Consider the following 21,635-nt stretch of genomic DNA (forward strand, 5'->3'; position numbering starts at 1 on the left):
TCTTTTGATACTACTTCCATTGGCTTTTCCACTTTACCACTCTACCTCCCTAATACCTTCTTTAAAAAACTATTTATCAAAAAATATATATGAAAACAAAAAACCCCATTCATCAGTTTTCCTAACTGGTCTTTTTTCCTTATCTTTTCACTTCCTTCTAGTGGGCAAAATTATACTTAATAATTATATCTAACAATTCCTATCTGAGACAGTCCCCCTCCCATGTAGCAGTATATATAGGATATCACCAGCTAAATGAGCTTTGGTAACTTAAACTATTAAAACTGAGATAGGAACAAAAACCTTATGTTTAAGGTTTTTAAGGTTTAACAAAAGTTAATGATGAAAACTATCTTTGCATGTTTTTGAAAAAATTAAATACTATTTAAAAAAAAAAGAAAGAAATCTTAGGCCAATAGAAGTTTAAGTTTTAATAGTTTAAAATGTGCCTCAAACGTTTGGGGACACCTTGTATAGTTTACTGTGCAATGAACAATAAGACTTTCACCTGACAATAATTTGATAGATAATTTACATTTGAGTATTTCTAAAGCACAATAATCCCTCTAGCCAGTGTTAATATTTTCTGTTTTAAGTATATATTTGAATGAAAACTCAAGAAAATTTTAAATTGAGAAATACTAAGAAAGATATATTCAGAATTGATATTTTTATTAACAGAATTAAGCAATATTCTTGTCCTTTTATGCCCCAAACAACTGCATATTGTTTCCAATCCAAGAAAATAATCATAATTGTAGCCATCTTTCAGAAGGAATCAGATACTTCTTGACCTATGTTCATCCTTAAAATGAAAGGATCAGATGAATAATTTTCAATTAACAATTAGGCATTTATTAAGCATCTACTCGGGTGCAAGACATTGAAGAATTAAGATAGTCCCTGTACTACTTCAATATATTACAAGTTATAGTAGAAGAGATACTCATATAATACATAAATAATAAATACAGGGTAATCTGAGGAAAGACAGAGCCCTAACGATAGAGATCATCAAGGAAGGCCTCATAAAGAAGGTGAGAAGAGACTTGGAAAAAAAAAAGAATTTTGAAAGAAGTGCATTCCAGGAATGGAGAAAGGCCCATCCAAATTCTTGAATGTGGTTGATGGAATGTTGAGTTGAACATGAATATATGTTACAAGAATTGTGTTTTTCTTCTTTTTCAAGAAGCAGGGATGGGAAGCAGAAAAAAAAAATGTTTACTGATTGAAAAAAATTAAATATAAGAAAAAGAAATTATTAGCAATTACTTTCAAACAGAGAACCCCATAGGCACAAACAAAAATATCTAGGTAATAAATGATTTTTTAAAAAAAATAAAAACCTGTGATTTCACTAATTGGAGAATTACTAGCAACTCCTCTGTAACTTATAGAATTGGAAAGTTGCCTAGGATAATAAGGTAAAGTGATTTGTCCACTGTCAAACAGATGTTTCTCCAATTATCCTGACCTGACTCAGTTTCTCTGCTTCTCAGTCCTGTAAAACCTCCCCTCCTTCTTTATCAGAATATTTAAGTATAAGGATAAAATAATAAAAAAATAATGATAAGGATAAAAGATCTTATGTTTTAGAATATCAGAATGTCTCTATGCTACCAGTCTTATCAAGATGCCTCTCCCCATCTCTGGGGTTCCTCCCCCCATGCCTCTCCTCACCCTGTCAGAACCGGATTGTCAGAGAGTCCTGTTCCGGTCTCAGCACTCTGACTCTTACCCTACTTCAGTCTACCCCCTGAGTCTGAGCAATGTTTATATATGTCATTGAGAACTCACATTGTTGGCTGAATTCTTGGAGATGATAGTCTTATTCAGTCCTGGGACCAAACTATGATGAATCCATTTGGTCCCAGTAAATCTCTCCCATTTAATAAATTATTAAATACCCTCTAATCTCTATCTTGCTCAGTTTTCCTTGGCATTACAGTAAAAATGTGATAAAATATTAGGGTCTTTTTAGCTGGGAACATTCCATTCAATAAATACTGACGGAACACCATATAATACTATATTACACACTAAAGGCCACATGAAATAAAAGTAGACAAACATCCCAGCTTTTGAGAATCCAAGTTAGTATATGAATCCAAGTAGGTAATCAGTTTTTTGGGAACATTAAATAGAATAAAGTTAAAATACAGCCAAAAATAAAGAAAATTATACAGTTTGGCTCTTTTTGCTTTCATAATTCAAAAGCTGATCTCAAGTTAGGTTCATTGGTAATGCCTTGGATACAGACATTGATTGATGAGTCTGACACTGAATCATTGCAGAGATCGCTCTCCGGAACCTATGAGGAAGGGAAGAAATCAGTCTGTTACATCATAATTTGCTTGAAATATTAATTTTTAAAAATTTCTAAGTCTGACATTTCTATTTGAATACCTTTAAAAATAGATGAAATATAAACTGTCTAAAGACTAAATTCAGATTACTGCCCATAAATTGGAAAAAAAATTTAGTCATTTAATTTTCATTCTCTATGTGATAGGATACTTCTTTTCTGAAAACTGCAACCATTTTTTGCTTGAGGACTTTAGTCCATTATCTTTATTACTGCCTTTCAGTTGAAATATTATTCCTATCATCTCCAAAATCAAATACAAAATCCTCTGTTTGCTATTAAATCCTTTCAAAATCTACCTGGTTCCTACCTTTTCAGTCTTCTTATACCTTACTCAGCAAGCTAAACTCTTTCATTCAATGAAACTGGCCTCTTAGCTGTTTCATAAACAAGACACTCCATTTTCAGGCTCTGAGAATTTTCTCTGACTGTCCCCTATGCCTGGAATGCTCTTTCTCCTCAGATCCAAAGAATGAATGCCTGGCTTTCTGTGAGAACCAAGTAAAATCCCACTTTTTCTAAGAAATCTTCCCCAACTCTTCCTAATTCTAGGACTCTCTATTTGTTAATTATTTCCTACTTATCCTTTATATAGATTACTTTTTATACATGTTTGCATTTTGTCACCTCTGTTGTAAGCTCCTTGAAGGCAAGGATTCTCTTTTGCCTCTTTTTGTATCCCTCCCCAGTGCTTAGTGCAGTGACTAGTACATTGTAAGTGCTTAATAAATATTTACTGATTGAATTTAAAGAGGAAGCATGATATAATTAATTGCTGTTGTCCAACTGATTCAATCATGTCCAATTCTTCATGACCTCATTTGGGATTTTGGAAAGAATACTGAAGTGGTTTGCCATTTCCCTTTTCAGCTCATTTTTACAGATGAGGAAACTAAGGCAAATAGGGTTAAGTGAAGTTAACACAGTTTATAACTATCTGAGGTAACATTTGGATTCAAATCTTCCTGACTCCAAGTCCTGCACTCTATTTACTGTACAATTTACTTAACCAGAGTTAGTAAAACCTGGGTTCACTACACATACTATCACTGGTATCTTTGAACAAATCACTTAGTTCTCTGGACTTCACTTAACAAATCTGATGATCCCACCAACTCCAACTCTATGCCATAAATTCATACCTCTGTTACATTGTTACATTAATACAATTTTTATACTTTCTGTTTAGAAGCACTTACTTCTTATTGGCAGCCACATATATACAAGGATTGTAGAATGTGGAAGATTTTGCAAAGAGAGGGGCAATAATAGCCATTGCTGGGGGAATCTCCTTTGGGTCCCCAAAAGAAGCCCACAAGCACACAACAGAATAAGGGGACCAAGCAAACAGGAACATTAAAATCATTATCACAGACATCTGGAAAACAAAACATTTATCAATGTAAACATTTTTCTGACTTAATATAGGGCAAAGCACTGTGGTATAATGGTTAGAGAGCTGCCCTTAAAGCCAGGAAGACTGGAGTTCAAATCCTGCTTCTGACAGTTATAGACTATGAGGACCCTTAGGTAAGTCTCTTAAGTTTTTTTGCTATAAGGCAAATCTCTAAGAATATAATTGAATATAAATAGAAGAATATAATTTATATAGTGCCTATCATGTGCAAGTCACAGTGCTAAGTAATTTATACAAATATTATCTCACTTGATCTTCACTACAAGCTACAAATTAGTACTACCATCATTCCTATTTTAGAGTTAATGAAACCAAAATAAATAAAGGTTAAGTGACTTACCCAGGGTCATACAGCTAATGACTGGGCCAAATTTGAACTAATCTTCCTGACTTCAGGCCCAATACTCTGGCCATTGAGCGAGATCTGCCTCAGAAGATGATGACCTTCCCCTAGCTGCTAATGGCTTTTTTCAAATTACTCTCATCTATTCTGCATATATCTAATATACACCTAATTATTTCACATACTGTCTCCTTCATTGGAATGCACATTTTTGGGCTTAGCTCGCTGTCTAACATGCTGTAAATACTTAATAAATGTTTGTTGAAGGGAAATTCCTCACCTAGAAATTCTCTATATCAATGAAATCAGAGGCCCATTTCTTATTCTTTCTCTTAGGACTGTGAGTTTCATATTGTATAATTTATATGTGTACAATTCACATATAACTTCCTCAGTTTCATCTTCTTTATATGTTCAAAGACAGCTCCAGTATCAGAAGCAAGCACATCATGAACACATTAACCAAATTCTAAGTATAACTTTGAGAATATTAAACAAATTTAGGCAGCCCTAGAACATGTGTTTTGTTGTTCAGTCACTTTAGTCATGCTTGCCTTCATGAGTTTCATTTGGAGTTTTCTTGGAAAAGATACTGGAGTGATTTGCCATTCCTTCTCCAAAGTGTTTTACAGATGAGAAAACTGAAGCAAATAGGGTTAAGTGACTTGCCCAAGGTCACATAGCTAGTGAGTGAGATCAGATCTGAGCTCAAGAAGATGAGTCTTTCTGACTCTCTGCTTACTAATTCTATCCCCTGTGCCACTTGGCTGCCCAGAACACAGATTGGCAATCTCTAGAATGTGTTATGTCAGCATTCTGATCCCTCCCCTTTTCCTCTGACATGACTGAGGAATGCTGAGTAAGCACTGGCCAGAGATGGGAATTGAAGGCAGGGGTGTGTGCCAGCACAGGAAGAGAGGAAGGGGAAAGGCAGTGAAGCTCCCATTCAGGTAACAAGAGGAGAGAATGTGATGGCAGCAAATGTTTTTGAGACAAAAAAAAAAAAATTAGCATAGTCTTGTGCCACAGGTTGCTTCCTTAGGGTTTTCTACTTGCCATGTTGAGGGATAAGAGTAAGGGAGAACAGCAGACATGGAGATCAAGTGATGGCAATGTAAGAGTATAAATGTGATTGATAGATTGGGATGCAATGTGAATATCAAGTAATTTTTTAAAAGAAATATCTCCTCTTACCTTGGTTACAGCTACTTCATTTGACCAGTCTCTGTTTATGTATTCAGGGCAGTTGCTACGTGTATATTGTTTGATCTTTTGAGAAACATTGTAGTAACAGTAAAACATGACCGCTAAGGGCATGACAAAATTTGTAGCAATAACAGTCATCGTGTAAGAAATAAAAGATCTGAAAAATAAAGACAACTATTACCCTAAAGAATTCTGAAATGAAAAAATAGAGAAAATTTTTCCTATCTATATATCACTCATAATTCTAAGTTTTTTACTTTTTTTTAAAAAAAGAAAATTCATTATTTTAAAGTTAATCTAAGATCTATTTCTGGTTTTTATACTAAAATTCTTCTGAGGAACTTCATTTTCCCAGGAAAACCATATAGCAGGACTTCTGTTAGCTTTTTCCCAGAATTCCTGTGGGAACTGCATTTTGTCTACACAACAACCAAAAGATGTTTTATTCCTAGGCAATCTCTTAAAGATTGTAAAGAATGAGTAGACTATAGGACCTAAAGTGTCATCATTATGAATTCTGTGTTACCACCCCATTCCCAATTCTCTTCTTCTCCATTCTAGGTCCTAACTTCCAGATACTCCTACAAAGAAATAACAAAGAAAAATGAGATCCCTCCACTCACAAGAAATATCAAGAAAGGAAAGGACATAGATATATGTTGTTGTTCAATTGTTTTGTAGTGGTGTCCTATTCTTTATGACCCCATTTGGGGGTTTTCTTGGCAGAAAACCTGGAGTGATTTGTCATTTTCTTCTCCAGTTCATTTTACAGATGAGAAAACTGAGGCAAACAGTTAAGTACTTACCCAGGATCACATAGCTAGTGTCTGAGGCCAGATTTGAGCTCATAAAAAATGAGTCTTTTTGATTTCAAATCCAATACCCTATCCACTTTACCAATAACCTGTCCATATTGATAGGCAGAATAGGAACTGGATATTGCTCCCGAAAAACAATTAAAGGGAACTTCCACACATCTCATCTTGCTCTCAAAAACCATATAATCTGAAAAACTTATGTGAAATTTCACCTCCCATTCAGCCCATCTCCACCATCATAAACTCTGCTACAGAGCATTCTAAGAAATCTTCTTGCTCTCAAAACATTTGCAAGGGTAAGGAATATTCTTTAAACAGAAACAAAAAGTGAAAAAATAAGTGAACTAAATCAAAACCCAGAGGAATAAAAAATGTCTAAATCTGTAATATGTAATTTAACATAGTAAAACTCTTACGCATTATTCTTCCGCCAGTTTATAGTACAGGTAGCACCAGTTGGATCAGGAGCATAAGCAGCCCAACCTACAATAGGCATCAAGGCCCAAAAAAAGCCATTCACCCAAGCAGTCAGAATCATTATGGTGTAATTGAAAGAAGTCATTCTTCTTCCTAGTGACCAATAAACATAATGCCTTCACATAAACCTTCGCTTGATATTTTTTTTAAACTGAGACTGAGTAAAATATTTATTAAATTAGATGGGGGGGTTACATTTTAGCATTTTTATTCTCTAACTTTTGAGTATGCAAACATATTTCATTATTGAAGGTATTTGTGCAATCAAAAGCAGATAAACTAATTTAGTTTGTGACCTACTCATTACTTAGTATCTACCTATCTTCTATCTCTCTAATACTTAGAACATTCAATTTAACAAAGAAATCTCTACTCACCCTTCTTTGACACTGGCCTTTGACAATTTTCTACTTGCCATGTTGAAGGATAAGATTATCACCCTTCTTTTCTGACTCCAGTTTCATTGCCTTCACAGCAATGAAGAATTCAATCTGCTAAATGACTACCAGTTGCCTTCTTCCGGATATTACAAAAATGAAAATTAAACTGTGTCAGCAAATGGGTAAGGAAAATTATAGAATTCCCATACTGTAGGAAATGACCAGATGGAATTCGCCAACATATTTCTGGAAAATGATTAAAAATAAAAAATAAACTCCTCAGAGTTTTCAGCTTCCTCTGTGATGTCAGTCTAGACTAGAATCTCAACCAAAGCAAAACTAATACTAAGGTGAAATGTGACCTGGAGTCCAGAATATTATAAGAATTTTTTGAATAAAGATCATATGAGAGAAAATGATTAACCCTGATCCAAGAGCTACCTTATGATACTACCTAAATGTGGTCCCGATGCTATGTGGGCAGCATCTGTCCTGCTATATCTCATTGTAGAGGACTGAAAGATTTTCTATACCATCTGAGCATCATACTTGTGATTTTACTATGAACTCATTGATCAATAGATAGATTGATAGAAATAGACTGATGATCTTTTTCCTAAAAATGCAATTGAGATTCTAAGGTTAGTGTGTTATTTTCAATATCAAAACCTAAAGAGATACAAATGAGGTATAAGATTTCTTGATCATCTTTTAGAAGATGAATCATGCAGGAGATTGTTTTAAATAAAATGGAAAAATAATGAAGAAAGCAACTACCTTACATGTAGAAACAAATATTCACTATACACTTCAACAACAATACTGTATGAAGATATATTCTGATGGAAGTGGATATCTTCAACATAGAGAAGAGCTAATCCAATTCCAGTGGATCAATGATGGACAAAATCAGCTACATTCAAAGAAGGAACACTGAGAAATGAGTGTAAACTGTTAGCATTTTTTGTTTTCCTCCCCAGGTTATTTTTACCTTCCAACTCCAATTCTTCCTATGCAACAACAACAACAACAACAACAACAAAATTCGGTTTTGCACATATATATTGTACCTAGGATATACTACAACATATTTAATATGTATGGGAATGCCTGTCATCTAGAAGAGGGGGTGGAGGGAAGGAGAGGAAAATTCAGAACAGAAGGGAGTGCAAAGGGATAATGTTGTAAAAAATTACCTATGCATATGTACTGTCAAAAAAAAATGTTATCATTATAAAATTAATTTTAAAAAATTAAAAAAAAAAAAAAGAAATGACCAGAAGGAAGGATGAATATAGAGAGGCTTGGAGAGACTTACATGAACTCATGCTAAGAGAAATGAACAGTACCAGGAGATCATTATACACTTCAACAACAATACTATGTAAGGATCAGTTCTGATGGACATGGATATCTTCAACAAAGAGAAGATCCAATTTAGTTCCAATTGATCCGTGATGGTCAGAATCAGCTACACCCAGAAAAGGAACACTGGGAAATGAATGTGAACTACTTGCATTTTTGTTTTTCTTCCCAGGTTATTTTTACCTTCTGAATCCAATTTTTCTTGTGCAACAAGAGAACTATACAGATCTGTACACATATATTGTATGTAAGATATACTTTAACATGTTTAACATATATGAGACTGCCTACCATCTAGGGGAGGGAGTGGAGGGAGAGAAGGGAAAAGTTGAACAGAAATGAGTGCAAGGGACAATGTTGTAAAAATTACCCATGCATATGTTCTGTTAATAAAAAGCTATAAAAAAAAAAAAAGAAAAAGTATCCATACATATGTTCTGAAAATAAAAAGCTTTAATAAAATATGCATATTTTATTAAAGAGTAAATAACAAAATTACTGATGAATGTACTTACAAGTATTCTTTCTGGTTGTATAGTTACTTTATAGTTAATAGGAAGTTGTTAGAAAGGACCAAGTTAAAGCCTGGGTTGAAAATGGAGGTTTAATATGAAAAGGAAATTTGAAAAAATTTTTAAAGAAGTTATATGCCAATTCAGTGGTTCTTAAAGTTTGATCTAAGGACCTTTGAGAGTCTAAAATCCTTTCAGGGAGTTCATGAGGTCAAAACAAAGGCTGAGCTCCTGGAGAACAGAGATTATTTGGGATTTTTTTGTCTTTGTATCCCAAGCATATCATAACCCACAGTACAATGCACATAATAGGCACTTATTAATGCTAGTCAGCCAACTCAAAATAATCCTAAAACATTTCTAATATGGTTAATATTTATACATGTAACCCAATTTTAATAGTGGAAAGGGTCCTGAGACCAAAAAGATGAAAAACCACTGCAATAGATAATTGAATCAAGAGGATCATTTAAATCTGGCCTGAAAAAACTGGGCCCTTGCATAAAAATAATACTGAATGTGGCTCAGAACCATCAAAATTGTTTTGGATATGGATGTGTACAATGGTGCAGTGACACAGTTCTCATTATTAATCTCTTTTGAAAGCTCGTGAGAATAGAGCTATACCGAGGTCAGGTTGACAGATGGTCAGGTACCGATCAATAGCCACAACAGTGAGTAATCCAATACTTGCCATTCCAAAAAATATGTTTAAACCAGCATAAATCTGAAAGTAAGAATCAGACACAATTTTAATCACCCTCCCAAGAAGCAATTACAGTTACCTGACTAACAGATTCAAAATATTTTATCTATATTCAGACATATTTTAGTTTTTACTAATTTTTAATCAGTAAAATAACAGGATTTTTTGTTTGTTTCTACTGTTTTAATAAGTTCACTTCAGGAAAGCATGTGATGAACTCATAACTGAAGAAATGTCCTCAAGATGACAATTCTACTTTAAAATATTTTTTAACAGAAAATCATTTGTTTTTTTAATGGTTTAAAAAAAAACAACACCTTTGGCTAACTGTTAAACCAATTTAACTCAACCAATTTGGGGTTTGCTCGCAAAGGTACTAATGTGGTTTCCTTCGCCAGCTCATTTTACAGATGAGGAAATTAAGACAAACAGGATAAAGTGACTTGCCCAGGGTCACACAGTTAATAAGAGTCTAAGGCTGGATTTAAACTCCAGACCCAACACTCTATCCACAGTGTAACTTAACTGCCCTCTTGGTTCCCCTGGCCTCCTTCAAATCTTATCTAAAAATCTAATCTTTCTACAATAGGCTTTTTCTAATTAATCTTAATACTATACTTTCCCTTAGACATTACCTGCAAATTAGTCTCTCTCTCTGTATATAATATATGCATATGTGAGTGTGTATAATTCTGCTGATACATAAGTATTTGCATATAATTTCCCACATTAGAATGTGAGCTATATAAGAGCAAAGACTCTTTTGCTTTCTTTATCTTCAAGGATTTAGCATAATACCTGGCACCATTTTAGATGCTTAATAAAATGCTGGATGATTTGATGTCTTTACTTTTAAGCTAACAATTTCAGCTGATTTTCCATGTCCTTTATAGCAAAATTTATTCTAGATCTCTTCATAATATTCCCTATAATGCATGTGACTTTTAGTCCCCTTAAAAATTCTCTTTTTCAAGCAAAACACTGCTTTTATTTGATGGGACTTGGGTGCTAAATGTAATATGTCCAAGACCCAAGGACCCTAGCAGTCCTTCCCTTCTCCAATAAATTCAGGTTACAGCAGGCTCAGTTGGTGGTTTTCCTCTTATCAAGGAAATTTATAAACTTTTGAGAATCTACATACACCTGAAGCTTTGGAAATGTTTCCCCCTTTGCTAGGTTCCTCAACCTCTGACATATCTGCCTAATAGCTAGATCAGAATTAGAACCCCATATTCTGATTTCCATTTTAGTATTCTTTCTTTTATGGCATATTTCCCTTTGGATTGATGAAAAAAAAGGGGGGGGGGAACCATTCAATCCTCTGATGTCATTCTGGTTAAGATCAAATTCCTAACTGTCCAACAAGCTGTTGTGATTAATTTCCACTTAAAATAAAACTGCTTAAAAAAAATTCCAATTACTCTTTTTTTTTTTCCAAAAATGAAAATTGCTTTCAATATTTAAGATCATAGTTTAGGAACAGAAAGGAATTTCAGAGTTTCTTTAATACAGAAGTTCTGAACATTTTTGTGTTATCAAGGGAAACCATTTGCAGTCTGGTGAAGCCTTTGGATCCCTTCTTGGAATATATATATTGTTAAAAGAATGAAATAAAATATATCAGGAATCAAAGGAGAACAATTGTATTGACATAAAGATATCAAATTTCTTTTAAGTCCACAGACTCCTGAAAAGTTAAGAATCCTTGCTTAGGTAGAACAATTTCATTTTCCAGTTGAGGCAACTTGGACAAAGGAAAGTTTTGCCCAAGATCATTCAGTAAATTTCAGAAGAACTTCAACCTAGGTCTTTTGACTGCAGAACCACTATTTTGTTCCACATTATTCTCTAAAATGGCAAAAGTTTCAAATACCTGACATCCAGCATATCCAAATTTCCAGCTTCCATATAGGTCTGAAGCAGCAGACATGGGATAACCAATGCTGCTAACCCCTATATCAGTAACAGCCAGATTTATGATAATTGCATTTGTTGCTGTCCGAAGTTCCTTAAATTTAACAAAAATGCCTAGCACAATGACGTTGCTGAGAATACTTATCATACCTACAAAGACACAAAAAACAAGGCATTCAGTATAATTTGGATATGTCTAAAAGCAAGATCAAGATGAATATCAAAGTAGCCAGAAATGATCACCATAGTATGATTTTGTATACATACTGACCTCCTGGCCTTCACTGATACAAATACAGTGATTTGGAGGAAGCACTAGTAAGCAAGGGGTAATATTTGCACTTGAGAAAAATCTACAAATCTTAGAATATCTTTAACAAAATAGAATCATGTGAATACATCCAGCCATTCTGGAGAGCAATTTGGAACTATGCTCAAGAAGTTATCAAACTGTGCATATCCTTTGATCCAGCAGTGTTACTACTGGGCTTATATCCCAAAGAGAGTTTAAAGAAAGGAAAGAGCTGTATGTGCAAGAATGTTTGTGGCAGCCTTCTTTGTAGTAGCCAGAAACTGGAAACTACGTGGATGCCCATTAATTGGAAAATGACTGAATAAATTGTGGTATATGAATATTATGGAATATTATTATTCTGTAAAAAATGACCAACGGGATGATGTCAGAAAGGCCTGGAGAGACTTACATGAACTAATGTTGAGTGAAATGAGCAGGACCAATAGATCATTGTATACTTCAGCAACAATACTATATGATGATCAGTTTTGATAGTCGTGGCCATCTTCAACAATGAGATGAACCCAAATCAGTTCCAATAGAGCAGTAATGAATTGAACCCGCTACACCCAGCAAAAGAACTCTGGGAGATGACTATGAAACGCTTCATAGAATTGCCAATCCCTCTATTTTTGTCCAGCTACATTTTTGATTTCCTTCACAGGCTAATTGTATACTATTTCAAAGTCCGATTCTTTTTGTACAGCAAAACAACTGTTTGGATATATATATATTTATATATAGATAGATAGATAGATAGATAGATAGATAGATAGATAGATAGATAAAAGTTAAATAAAATGAGCAATAAAATACTAACATTTCAAAAATATAATATAACCAAAAATATTAAATCATTAAATATTATAGTAACTAAATGTTATAATTATTATGTTTCACAATAAAACTACAAATTTGAAATATTAAACAAAACAAATATTAAATATTGATTAGCTTACTTGAATCCATGTGACTTTTAAGAAGTCAACTATAAAACTATATTGGCAAAAACAAAGGAAGACTTAAATAATTAGAGAATTAATATCCATTGATGGTGTCAAGGGTCCATGGCTGTTGACTGCAAGAGTTCTAGCACAGACATACCAAAAAAAAAAAAAAAAAAATAGAGAAGGTATCAGCAGGTAAAGTCACTAATTTAATAATTCAGTCTGTTGACCTTGTAACACAGCTTCAAAATGTTTTTGAATTTCAGAGATCCTCACTGCTTCAAGGCAATCCATTTATTTTTCTTACTATTTTTTTTTTTTAACTCTCCATGGTTGGTATTCCAAAACTTTTATATTCTGCTATACAATCCCTTTTCTTTTCTTCTAAAAAATTCCTTGTCTCACACTTGCCTGAGAAAAGAAATAATTGAATACTAATGCAAACAAGATTAGAAGGGAAGTAACAAATTGGGAAAATATTTTTAAAAACAAAGGTTCTGACAAAGGTCTCATTTCCAAAATATATAGAGAACTGACCCTAATATATAAGAAACCGAACCATTCTCCAATTGATAAATGGTCAAAGGATATGAACAGACAATTCTCAGAGGAAGAAATTGAAACTATATCCACTCACATGAAAGAGTGTTCCAAATCACTACTGATCAGAGAAATGCAAATTAAGACAACTCTGAGATACCACTACACACCTGTCAGATTGGCTAAGATGACAGGAACAAATAATGATGAATGTTGGAGGGGATGTGGGGAAACTGGGACACTAATACATTGCTGGTGGAGTTGCGAAAGAATGCAGCCATTCTGGAGAGCAATCTGGAATTATGCCCAAAAAGTTATCAAACTGTGCATACCCTTTGACCCAGCAGCGCTACTACTGGGATTATATCCCAAAGAAATACTAAAGAGCGGAAAGAGACATATATGTGCCAAAATGTTTGTGGCAGCTCTTTTTGTTGTAGCTAGAAACTGGTCGATGAATGGATGTCCATCAGTTGGAGAATGGTTGGGTAAATTGTGGTATATGAAGGTTATGGAATATTATTGCTCTGTAAGAAATGACCAGCAGGAGAAATACAGAGAGGCCTGGAGAGACTTAAATCAACTGATGCTGAGTGAAATGAGCAGAACCAGAAGATCACTGTACACTTCAACAACAATACTGTATGAGGATGTATTCTGATGGAAGTGGAAATCTTCAACATAAAGAAGATCCAACTCACTTCCAGTTGATCAATGATGGACAGAGGTAGCTACACCCAGAGAAGAAACACTGGGAAGTGAATGTAAATTGTTAGCACTAATATCTGTCTGCCCAGGTTGCATGTACCTTCGGATTCTAATGTTTATTGTGCAACAAGAAAATGATATTCACACACATGTATTGTACCTAGACTATATTGTAACACATGTGAAATGTATGGGATTGCCTGTCATCGGGGGGAAGGAATAGAGGGAGGGGGGGATAATTTGGAAAAATGAATACAAGGGATAATATTATAAAAAATATATATATAATAAAAAATTAAAAAAAAAAAAAAAAGAAATAATTGGCTCTTCACTCCCTCCTTCTACATCTCAAAACCATTCTACATGATTTTCCATTCTCCTTTTCTTTGTATCCATCTTAGAAGAAATCATTCTTGCCAAGGCTCCTTTACTTGTTGCCCTAGATCTCATCACTTTATCTTCTCTGGCAACTTGCCCTTTGGAACATCCATCCAATTCTCTCATCTTCAATCTCTTTATCTACTGACTCCTTCCCCAATACCTACAAACAAGCTCAGACATCATCCATTCTATAAACAAATAAAAGAATGAACAAATGCATTCATAATTCTACCATTCACTTAAACTATTATCCCAAATCATTTCTCCATTACATAACCAAATTGTTGGATATTTCCTAACCTCATACTTGTTTCTACTTTAACCCCCTCACTCCCTACTTTAAATCTGGTTATTGACCACAAAAAAGAAGTTGCTTTCTCCAAGGTTACTAATGATGTCTAAATTGTTAATTTCAATGGCTGTTTCTCAATCTTTTTCCTTCTTTATCTGTAGCTTTTGACACCATTGATGACTTATGTTCTCTTCTCCCTTCTTTCCTTATATTGCTCTCTCCAGGTACTCCTATCTCTCTTCCCATTCTGATCACTACTCTCCAGTCTTGCTTGATGTATCATAGCCTATATGTAACATCCTTTACCCAAGGACTCAGTGAACTTGAGATGGATGCGTGGAAAATAGGACAGAAATTCTCTATGTATACTGATTCAAGAACTATAGGAACTATGGCTATCTGAAAAGTTTCCTGGATTTTCTCTTATCCTAAAAGAAAGGTCAAGCTGAAATCTTAAGAATAGTAAGAAAGTGTGTTGAGAAAAAGACATGAAGTAGGGGTGCTTATACAAATGTTTTTCCTAATTGTACATGTTCTTCAAAGCTCTGTCCTGGGTCTTCTTTACTTGTATCACTACATCTTTAATTTTTAGCAATATCAACTCTTAATGTAATCAATTATTATTTATATATTCTGCATATTATCTATATAAATCTATATATTTAAGTCTTAATGAACTTGAATGTTTGCAGTAGAAATGGAGAGGAAGTCCACATGCTAGAGATATTATGAAAGTAGAACTTAGCAACAGATTTGATGTGGGATGAGAGAGAAGTAATTCAAAGATAGTTTCAAGGATATAAGCTTGAATGACTAGAAAAGTAATGGCACCATTAACAGAAATAGAAAAATTAAATAACAATACTGATTTGGGGGGAAGTTAATGTGTTGAGTCTGGGGCATGTTGAATTTAAGGTGCTGGTGAAAATATCACAATGAAAATATTCATTTGGTAGTATAATTTGTAAGTCATCTAGAAGAAAAAAGGAATAAAAAGGAATGTTATATTTATCTTTTCATCAGATCAAAGATTTAAAACTGGAAGGAAGCGAAGAAATCATTATGTCTACCTCCCTCATTTTACAGATGAAGAAAATAAAGGCTAAGTGACATGTCTAAGATCATACAGTAAATATCTGGAGTAGGATGTGAACTCAGGCTTTCCAAATTTCAAGACCAGAATCAATTATACCACCTTGTTAAGTTCTTACTAAGTGCTAATGAGATAATGAGATATTAGGTTCTTACTAAGTGCTAAGTCAGTACTTAACAGTTCTCTGGTTCTGCCCTTTAATGGGAGTTTTACCCCTTCGAACTTCTGGGGAGGAGCTTGCATGTTTAAGAGGAGCAAGTTCATTGGTTGAAGTATTTTTTCCCAGAAGCCCTTGAGTTATTCCATGCCCATTCTCTGGGAGGATAAAAGAAGCAACATTGAGCAAGGGAAGAGAATCTTGTCGGGGTCAGAGTTGGGGCGGCTCTCTGGAGGAAGAAGTCTCTATTCTAGGCCAGAGAGCGATCGGCTCTCTACAGGAAGAAGAATCTGGCCAAGAGATTGAGTTGAGACAGCAGATCTCCTAGAGAGCGATCGGCAGTCTCTGGAGACAACAGAACATTACATATTGTTGCCCAATGTGGGGCAAGGACTTTTGCTTATCCTGACAAGGACTTATTCTGAGCCCTTCAGAGGAGCTAGACCCGGACCTTCGCATTTTGGCGCCCGAACAGGGACTTGAACCCTGGACCCTCATATTTTTAATGTTCTGTTGTCTCCAGAAACTGCCGATCACTCTCTGGGAGGAGATCTGCTGTCCCAACTCAATCTCTTGACCAGATTCTTCTTCCTGTAGACTCTTCTTCCTCCAGAGAGCCACCTCAACTTTGGCCCAGACAAGACTCTCTTCCCTTGCTCAATGCTGCTTCTTTTATCCTCCCAGAGAATGGGCGTGGAATAACTCAGGGGCTTCTGGGAAAAAATACTTCAACCAATGAACTTGCTCCTCTTAAACATGCAAGCTCCTCCCCAGAAGTTCGAAGGGGTAAAACTCCCCTTAAAGGGCAAAACCAGAGAATTGTTAAATACTGACTTAGCACTTAGTAAGAACCTAATATCTCATTATCTCATTAGCACTTAGTAAGAACCTAACATCACCTAGCTATTTAATCTTAATGATGCTCTAATAAACTTAAATTCCTTTGATTCAACTGAAAGAAAAGGAGGGAGTAAAAAAGAGATGGAGGAAGAAGGGAAGCAGGAAAGTGGGAAGGGGAAGGGGAAAGAAAGAGAAGAATGAACAAAGGGGGGGGGGAAGAGGAAGGAACATTTTACTAAGAATCTAAGTACCTGTGCCAGGCTCTCTGTTAAGTACTTATACAAATATTATTTCATTTGATCCTTACAAGTATTCTAGGAATAGTTTATTATCCCCATTTTATAATTGAGAAAACTGAAGCAGAAAGAGGTTGGATGACCTGTTAGGATGATACAGATAGTGAATTTAAAGAGCCTGGATTTGAACTCTAATCTTCCTGACTGCATATTCAGTGCTTTGTACACTGTGGTGCCATCTCATGATCTAGTTGGGGAAATTATTGGAGACAAGGTAAATATTTCTGTATAACAAAAAATCCACAATATTTAAAATAATTAACTAACATTTGTTCTGCAAATATAACATAAAAAATTAACATATGATATTTATAAGGCAGATGGTGGCACAGTATATAGAACACCATGCCTGGTATTCATAAGTTCAAATCCAGTCTCAGACATTTATTAGCTTAAATGAATATTGGGAAGTGACTTAACCTCAGTTTTCTCATGTATAAAGTGGGGATAATAATAGAACTTTCCTTTTGCTATGAAGACCAAATGAGATAATAAATTATAAAGTTATAAGAACATATTAAATATTATATGTTAGCTGTCATTATCAAATTATTATTAAAAAATCACACAGGAGAGTGCCTCGTACATAACATATACTATATAAATAAATTATTATTCTTTCCTTCCCTCTTCTTCTTCCACACTCCTTCCCTTAAAAGGAACAAATAGCATCATTTAAAGATAATACTCAATGTCCAATGATTCCAGCCAGAGGATATGGCCAACCAATAAATAAAATTGGAAGTATAAATAGTAAATCACCTAAAAAAATATTCAGTTGAAGGAATAAAGTATTATAAATATTAACAATTTTGAAGTATGACCTGAGCCCCATCAAACTGGCAAAGAGAATTAAAAGTAACAAAATTCAGTGTTATACAATTATGGACAGTAAGTACACACCTTAAGTGGTGGTAGAATTTTAAATTGGTAGAATCTTTTTTCTAAAAATATTTGGCCATGCATTACAAGAATTACAAAAATAATCCACTTGACCCATCAAGTCTTTAAGTTGGAATCATTTCCTAAATGTATTTCCAAGAAGATGAGACAAAGAAGAGAAGGTATTGATGAGGTTCTAGTGGCAGTCATAGAGTTGTGGGAATCCCCTTTTGGTCGGGGCAGGTGCTTCATGAAAGACAAACCCGAAGAGTTTTAGGTGGCAAAAAGTAAAGTTTATTGTTGGATGAGAAGCCAGCTTTGCTAGAAAGACTGATTTCTTCAGTTGCAAAGTCCTGGCAGAGAAATAACAAAAGAATCTCAAAAGAATATGCAGGTTTGAACCCATATTCAACTTAAGGGGCAAAGTTTATTGTAAATGTAAACCCAATTGAAGCAGCCTACAATCTAAAATAATTTAGCAAGGAACCAAGAGAAAGAAGATAGATTTATAGAACAAAGTTAGACCAGAGCTTCATGTTATTTATATGCTAATTTTATGGCTTACAGGTTTGAGAGGTGGTAGGTTAAAAGCTACCAACAGATGATCTGACGGTCAGACTGTAATGCTTGTAGGCCTATTCTAAGGCCAGAAAACTTTAGAATTATTGAAAGTCAGATTGTTAGAATATTAGCATTCTAAGGTCGGGGATCTCAGGATCACTGATTCTAAAGCCAGAAGATTTTAAAATCATTGACAGATTATTAGAAGAGAAGCACTCTAAGATCAGGGGACCTCCTCAACTGCTATATCCTCCAGAAGCTGTACCCCATCACTATTACTATTATTTTAAAAGAACATATGGTCTCAAAAAATGTATACAAAAATAATTTCAAAGAAATTTTAACACTTCTTTACTTACCCTCCTCCCAAAAAATTGTGTGAATCAACATTGAGATTCAAAATCAATAAGTTAGCTTGATTAAAGAAAACTTATTTTTATATAAGAGAATATTTCAAATTACTAACAAGTTCAAAATAAGGGGTTATTTCAGAAATGTGAGATAGTAGCACAAAGCTGCAAATGTATAAAAATGTTTTATGAATATCAAAACTGTCCTTTATTGTCTTACTACCTCTGATGTCCTTTCAGTTGCATTTTAGAATAAAAATCATAGTTTGATAAAAATCATTGTTTGGTTAAAGAAATATTAATTCTGGGGAAAGTGCCATTTTTAGCAATTTTTTAAAATTCTAAAAGAAAATTGCTAGATTTTTTTCAATGATAATAAAGAATGCTTTTTTTTCCTCTATGGATTTGCCACCAAGTCATCCAATGCATTTCTTCCTTTTCAAGATACTGTATTTCCATTTCACATTATTAAGCAACTCCTTATCACTTTAAGTTGCAGAGAAGTTGTCAAACAAACTTCATTGGTAGAAGAAGTTTCTTACCAGGAGTCCCCCATATCAGTAAAATCAGAAATCTGGTTAAAAAAAATAAGAAAAATCTATGAAAACAAACCCAAGCCCAAATATCCATCATATACATAAACTTGTAAAAACTGTCAGAGAAAACAACAGACGACCAAAAAAAAAAAAAAAAAAAAAAAAGCCAAAAAACACTGCAGTACAGCATTTCTTTTTATTTCTAATAAAATAATTTATTGAACTCCATTTAATTGTAGTGAACAAATTGAGGTGATATTTTCAACTTTTGATTTAAAATTGCAAAGTAAGGATTTTTACCCATTTCTCTTCCATGTCACATTGTAATCAGACACCAAGTGTACTTGAGATGTATTTGTTGAAGGTGTGAGAAATGAGGGGTGAGAAATATCCTAACAGCAATGAAGTTCCCAGGCCAGTGTCACAGATTTTTGTGAAAGAATTCACAGTCCCAATCAGGGGAGAATTTTGGCAAAAAAAAAAAAAAAAAAAAAAATGTTCATTACACCAAGAAACAACTTCCCAGAAGAATTTAGCAAAATTTAGCAAAGATTTGAAGGTGGTTTTTTTTTTTTTTTTTTTTTTTTTTTAATTAGCTTTCTATGACCCAAGGCTAGGGACCAATCTCCAGATGAATTTGAGGGACTAATCAATAATGGGTGTCCCATTATTATGTCCCAGGCCAAGATCTCCAATTGAATTGTAAGGGGAGATTATTACAGGAGTTTCCCCTAGGAAAAGGAGTGTGGGCTGCTCCCAAAGGTCTAGTGAGATTGTGATTTAAGGTTTTTCCAACCCAGGTCCATCTTCCCCGCAAAGATCAGGAGGACACAATTTACATCATATTGACTTGAGATAACTGAAATTCCCTCTTATCTTTCTTTTCCTTCCCCTATTTTAAAACACAATTGCTCAAATGGAAAAAAATATAAATACCTGCTATGATCAAATAAGCAGCCACGATACTGTGTTCTGCTGGTGAAAAGACTGAGTGGCCTTCCTTTTCAGGTTCCAAACTTCTGAATGATTCATTCTGAAACATTTTGCAGAGTGGATGCTTGGTAATAACTTCCCAGACAAGTCTTCGGAAGCTACAGAATGTTTTCAGGGAAAGATCTTCTGGACAAATCAGCTTTATTGAGAGACTTCAAAGAAAGAACCCTTTCACTGAAGGGCATAGTGCACTGGATTTAATTAGGCTGAACTGCAAATGGATTAAGTTCCAGAACAAGAGATATGCTTGTTAAAAGAACAAAGAGCAAACAATACTAAGCATTTTGGCCTAGAAGACTTATATCTAAAGAGTATTAAGTAATGGGGCCAAGCCCAGAGGAAAGGCTGAGATTCTTCTAGATCTTGTGATTATGGATATCCTGAATACCCAGGGAGAATTGAGGATCTGAAAGCAGGAAAAAGAATTAAAGGATTATGTCCCTCCCACAAGGTTAAGGTTAGCTATATGGAATGAATTTCAGAGAGAACAGTGGGTACCAAAAAATTTTTTTTTTACTTTTTTATTTTATTTGCCAAAAAATAACAAGGCACCAAGCAAGTCAGGTTCTAAGGCCTGCTAAAAGAGAGGCATGTTGTGAGACTTCTATTATGTGATTTGGCAAGTCTTGTTTGAGCGGTTTAGACTTGCAAGAATAGAGCTGGGATAACCCCAAAATCCAAATGAAGTCTTCCAAGAAGATATGTCGACCTTTCAACTTCAAAATGAAACCCCCAAGATAAGTAATCTCATTCAATTTGGAATTGAATTGGATCAAATTGGATAGAAAGTCTCCTAGATTCACCTACCTCTTCAGGCCAAAGATCAAAGCATCCACAATATATCTAGTGCTGTATGCCCAGACAACTTTGCAGAAGTCCTAACAGAATCTTGCCCACTGCTGAAAATTTTCTTCATAGTACTAACCCACCTTTGCTATATTCCTACCAAGACCCTGCCCACTAAGAAGGCTATATTCCTAGTGTAAATAAATTCCATTCTTTGCCTTGTATTCATTTTTCCAAATTTTCCCCTCCCTCCCCTAGATGACAATCCCATACATTTTACATGTGTTACAGTATAACCTAGATACAATATATGTGTGTAAATACCATTTTCTTGTTGCACGTTAAGAATTGGATTCCAAAGGTATAAGTAACCTGGGTAGATAGACAGTAGTGCTAACAGTATACATTCAATTCCCAGTGTTCCTTCTCTGGGTGTAGTTGTTTCTGTCTATCAATAATCAACTGGAAGTGAGTT

General features: G+C 34.5%; 1 protein-coding gene across 1 annotated transcript; it reads right to left on the minus strand.

Annotated features, from left to right (window-relative positions):
• Window positions 1-417: 417 nt before the first annotated feature.
• Window positions 418-19,505, minus strand: RRH (retinal pigment epithelium-derived rhodopsin homolog). The gene is made up of 7 exons (XM_074274058.1): window positions 18,855-19,505; window positions 11,463-11,653; window positions 9,511-9,610; window positions 6,566-6,719; window positions 5,320-5,488; window positions 3,565-3,743; window positions 418-2,311 (listed from the first exon to the last, which is right to left on the minus strand). Exons 1-7 carry the CDS (start codon window positions 18,883-18,885, stop codon window positions 2,224-2,226), a joined length of 912 nt encoding a protein of 303 aa, XP_074130159.1. The 5' UTR covers window positions 18,886-19,505; the 3' UTR covers window positions 418-2,223.
• Between the last annotated feature and the right edge of the window lie 2,130 nt (window positions 19,506-21,635).

This window comes from Sminthopsis crassicaudata, chromosome 6 (assembly GCF_048593235.1).
Source record: "Sminthopsis crassicaudata isolate SCR6 chromosome 6, ASM4859323v1, whole genome shotgun sequence".
Classification (NCBI taxonomy): Eukaryota; Metazoa; Chordata; class Mammalia; order Dasyuromorphia; family Dasyuridae; genus Sminthopsis; species Sminthopsis crassicaudata.

What these genes read in the sequence shown, in the direction of transcription:
- RRH (XM_074274058.1), bottom strand. Translation starts at nt 18,885, where the DNA reads ATGTTGATTCACACAATTTTTTGGGAGGAGG. An exon ending in TTGGATATGCTGGATGTCAG is followed by an intron (nt 9,611 to 11,462) that starts GTATTTGAAACT and finishes TCTTACTTTCAG; the next exon opens with ATTTATGCTGGTTTAAACAT. An exon ending in AACTGGCGGAAGAATAATGC is followed by an intron (nt 5,489 to 6,565) that starts GTAAGAGTTTTA and finishes TTTATTTTTCAG; the next exon opens with ATCTTTTATTTCTTACACGA.